This window comes from Loa loa (assembly GCF_000183805.2).
Source record: "Loa loa unplaced genomic scaffold supercont3.480, whole genome shotgun sequence".
NCBI classification, from domain to species: Eukaryota; Metazoa; Nematoda; class Chromadorea; order Rhabditida; family Onchocercidae; genus Loa; species Loa loa.
This window is the reverse complement of record NW_018108660.1, coordinates 29,143-33,872: the sequence shown is the minus strand read 5'-3', so window position 1 is coordinate 33,872 and position 4,730 is coordinate 29,143. Positions and strand designations below refer to the sequence as shown.

The 4,730-nt window shown below is 31.5% G+C and overlaps 2 protein-coding genes across 2 annotated transcripts; both read right to left on the bottom strand.

The window, feature by feature from the left end:
• Positions 1-1,784: 1,784 nt before the first annotated feature.
• On the bottom strand, positions 1,785-3,593 carry LOAG_12750 (hypothetical protein; the record flags this gene model as incomplete). The annotated part of the gene is made up of 4 exons (XM_020448594.1): positions 1,785-2,011; positions 2,425-2,676; positions 3,211-3,307; positions 3,429-3,593. 4 exons carry the CDS (start codon positions 3,591-3,593, stop codon positions 1,785-1,787), a joined length of 741 nt encoding a protein of 246 aa, XP_020301277.1.
• Positions 3,594-4,164: 571 nt separating this feature from the next.
• Positions 4,165-4,542, bottom strand: LOAG_12749 (hypothetical protein; the record flags this gene model as incomplete). The annotated part of the gene is made up of 1 exon (XM_003148261.1): positions 4,165-4,542. The coding sequence occupies one exon, from the start codon at positions 4,540-4,542 to the stop codon at positions 4,165-4,167; it is 378 nt and encodes a 125-aa protein (XP_003148309.1).
• Positions 4,543-4,730: the final 188 nt, after the last annotated feature.

The following is a 4,730-nucleotide window of genomic DNA, read 5'->3' as shown; positions in this document are numbered from 1 at the left end:
TAATAACAATAGTTAAGAGTAAGAATAGAAAAAATAATAATGACAATAATGGTAACAATAATAATAATAACAGTAATAGTGATAATAACAACAATGATAAAAATAATAGTACAAAATCAGAATACATCCCATTATTAATGAAACAGATTAGGAAATAAATGGGAATCCGATGTATCAATATAGTTGTGAAAAGCTGACATAATGATAAATTAAAGAAATGAATAAATAAGTCAAAATATCTTATTGCAATAAATTTCGTTTTTCGCTCTTTCTAACGAAAAGAATTAGTAATGAATAACAATTAATAACAATTAATGGCAATAATTAATAACAATAATCTAATAACAATTAATGTCGAATTGGTTATGTATGGTTATGTGTATATTATCACAAATGACACAATTTGTGATAATAATATATTTTGGAGTTTGCGTACTGAAATATATAAATGAGTAACGATCGAAATGTATTAGTGATAGGTGAGCAAGAATTGAACAGCAGCAGATATTACAATTATACGAGAATTTCAAAAATGTAATCATTTTATTAATTCGAAAATAACAGTAAAGTAATTTTTAAGAAAGTAATCTTTCTTTGCTATTTTGAACGCAGAAACACAAATCGCTGAATCAGTGATAATCATAACTAATAGTTTTTGAGGACAATGTAACAATTCATTACAACAGATATTGATGACTTCATTTTTTTGTATGAAACATTTTTTCCTTTGTGACGATCCGCCAATCTTCCAAAAGATTATTCCCGTTAAAATTCAGAGATCACAAAGGACAATTACGCTAACAAAGGTCGATAAATGGAATAGTTTTGATGTTAGAAGTAGTAATGTCAGTAATTTAAATGTCAATTGATAAAGTTTTAACATATGACCGATGGGTTTCTGCAGCGATTATGGTAATTAATGTCGATCAATTCCAACAAATGATATACGCTTATTTGATAAAGCAAAATCTTTTCTTTGTAGAATCTGATAATAGGTATAATTTCGCATACTCATGATAAAATTCATTCCAATTAAATTTTTTTAGATTTTATTACAACAGCAATTAAAGGATGTCTCTAGCCGAAATAACTATTTGCTACAAATTAAGTTGGAAGTGGAAAAAAAGGAAGGAACTGAGTGAAATTTATAACAAGAAATTGAGAAAAAAATTGATAACAAGAAAATAAATCACAAATTATGCATCTCTGTGCTGTTTTTAACGTTTCTCATGATTGAATATCCAATTTATTATTTCATATAATTATGTTTGATAATCTTTGTCAATTAATGTAAAACACAACGGTGTACCATGTAATCTGTATTTTACAAAATGAATACAAATCAATCTTTGTGTGATAATAAAAGGAACAATCAAATGAATAGTTCATAACCCATAAAATGAAATGCAATTAATAATTAACCAACAAGCTAAAGATCAACGAACAAGGGAGAAGTTGGTGGAATTTTACCATTGAACAATATACAATTGGGATGGGTTTTGATGATAAAAGTTGAGTGAGAGAGGAAAAAAAAGATGAAAAAGTGATTAAAAGATGCTAATTAATTATCAGCAAAATTAATTATCAATGCGGTCTACTGCTTTGTCCATAATAAGGACAACAATAATATTGCAATTAAACTAAAATACAGACAAAATAAAGGACCGAAACAAATTGTTGAATTATTTCAGTTATTTAGAAAACATAGATTGTAATTAGTATTTCATGAAATTACTGATTACTATCAATTGGTTAGGCGTACGAAGACGTTTGAATTCATTTCTTCAACAGTTTTGATCCCATTCGTTGAGTAATGTGTCTATATCTGGGCCTAATGCTGCAAAATCGCAGTAATCGAGAATGTTAATATCGGGGCTGCCGATGTTAAAGTTTTCAGGGAGATAGTCATCACTTGAGTGGTCTTGTTGACCTATTGAACTTCGATCGGCAATGTGATCTTTTCGTGTCTCTGCCAAAGTACGTTCCAGCTGTGGATTTTGTTTCGTTTCGCCTAGAATGAACGTCTGTTAGATATCACTTTATTGTACCAAAGGAAGTGACCGCAGTCACTGGTATTTTGTAAGATATTTTCACGTGCTTTCATATCAGGTAAAGAAATAAAATGCTAAAACTCCACTGAATTTGCAAAACTGAAAAGCTCTGCGGAAATATTTATTTTGTCTTTTCAGTGATTGCTTAAAACTGAGGAAGTTCTCATGCTTAAATTCTGTCACTCCGTTCATTATCACATCAGTAACTGCCAAACACCAACTGCGATAATCGACAAGCAGCCATCCACCGATGTTAGATTAAGTATTAATTTTGAACTGCCACTTCATTGTCATAAATGTTTTGCAACACATTTTCATGTGACCAAACATGTTGAAAACTTCTTTTGCTAAAGATAAACTTTGCGAAACCAACCCGTAACTCCGTGTTGTAGTCGCTTGTGTTGCTGCAGTGTAGTTGTATAAGAAAAGGAATTGTTACAAATTTCACATTGAGATTTAGGTTGATGCACATCTTTATGGTGTTGAAATCCCCTTCGGGAACAGAATTTCTTCCCACATTTGGGACAAATGTTGCCAGACATCTCGTGCATTTGAAGATGCTTTGAATATTCCTTTCTCGTCAGCATAGTCGCATTACATAGTCGACATTCATACTTCTGCCCACCTGAAAAGCCGGTGCGACGCTTGTGTTTACAAATATCATTTTATATGCTAATTAATGAATATAATTTGAAGAATGACTGTACCAGTATTATTTATTAAACCTATCAAATCACATTTCGACTAACTTAAATTACGGATGTTCACTTTTTTACCATATCTATTTTTAAAACAAAAGGCTCATTCTCATGTCGCCACTAATGGAAGAATGTAGGATGAGGGGTAATTCTGAATTTTTCTCTGCAACGAGATCAGATTCGGATTTGGGATCCTTTGTAGCTTATATCTTCAACTTCATCCAATTGAGTAAAAGCATAAACTGAAGGGAATAAAGCGGTATATCAATATATAATTCTTTTCTGCTTGTTCTTGGTAATTATCCATTAATTAGCTGTTATATATACCTGAACTGTTATTAACTGTTATATATACTTAACCCTATTAACTGTTATATATACTTGCATCTAAGGCAATTAGTGTTAAATCCAAGTTGTCGTGGATGTTAAAGTTTCCTGAAAACATTCATTGCCCGAATGACCTGATTGACTTAATGACTTGATGAACATCGTGATCGTTTCATGTTTTGCCGAGGCTATGCCCTTACGAATCTTCCGTTGGGCACAGAATGAATATTTCTTAGATATCACTTCATTGAGTCAAAGGATGTGATCAGAGATATTTCGTAGCATATTTCCATGTGTATCTATTTCAGTTGCATAGAAATGATAAAAATTTTACTGAATTTGCGAAACTCACGAGAAGCTTTGCAGGAATGTTTCTTGTGTTTAGCCAATGAATTCCTGTAATTGGAGGAAAAATTACACTTTTCGCATTTAAATTCAGGTTGATGCACATCTTTATGGTGTCGAAATCCCCTTTGGGAATAGAATTTCTTCCCACATTTGGGACAAATGATGACATATTCCTCGTGTGTTTGAAGATGTTTTAAATATTCCTTTCTCGTCAGCATACTCGCATGACAATGTCGACATTCATACTTCTGCCCAACTGAAAAGCTGGTGCGACGCTTGTGTTTACAAATATCATTTTATATGCTAATTAATGAATATAATTTGAAGAATGACTGTACCAGTATTATTTATTAAACCTATCAAATCACATTTCGACTAACTTAAATTACGGATGTTATTCACTTTTTTACCATATCTATTTTTAAAACAAAAGGCTCATTCTCATGTTGCCACTAATGGAAGAATGTTGAATGAGGGGTAATTCTGAATTCTTCGCTGCAACGAAATCAGATTCGGATTTGGGATTCTTTGTAGCATATATCTTCAACTTCATCCAATTGAATAAAAGCATAAACCGAAGGGATTAAAGCAGTATATCATTATATAATTCTTTTCTGCTTGTTCCCGGTAATTATCCATTAGTATTTCCCCACTGACTGTTATATATACTTGCATCTGAGGATCACTTCATTGAGTCAAAGGATGTGATCAGAGATATTCGTAGCATATTTCTATGTGTATTATATCAGTTTCATAGAAATGATAAAAATTTTGCTGAATTTGCGAAACTCACGAGAAGCTTTGCAGGATTGTTTCTTGTGTCTATCCAATGAATTCTTGTACTTGGAGGAAAAACCACACTTTTCGCATTTAAATTTAGGTTGATGCACCTCTTTGTGGGAAGAAAATTCTGATGAATGATTATGGAATTCTTCGCCACTACCGAGCTGTTTGCAATGATAACGGGATGATTCATTATGTTTTTGGACATGTTCTAAATATCTGGTTTTGCCCCGTATGGTTGCATTACAGATGATATGTGGACACTTGTATTTTTTCACATCTGAAAAACAACTGTTATCATATTTGTGTTTATATCTAATTTTTCTATTACTCAATCAGGTAAATTAATTGACCCAATTTGAAAATTGATCACGAAAATATTAAAGCCATTAAATAAACTTATCACATCCTATTTTGATTAGCTTAGATCACAAGACTCTGTTAACTCGTTTTTGTACATATTTCAAATAGAAATATTGATGTTAATGTTACCTATTATGTTACTCATAATCGAAGAATCGTT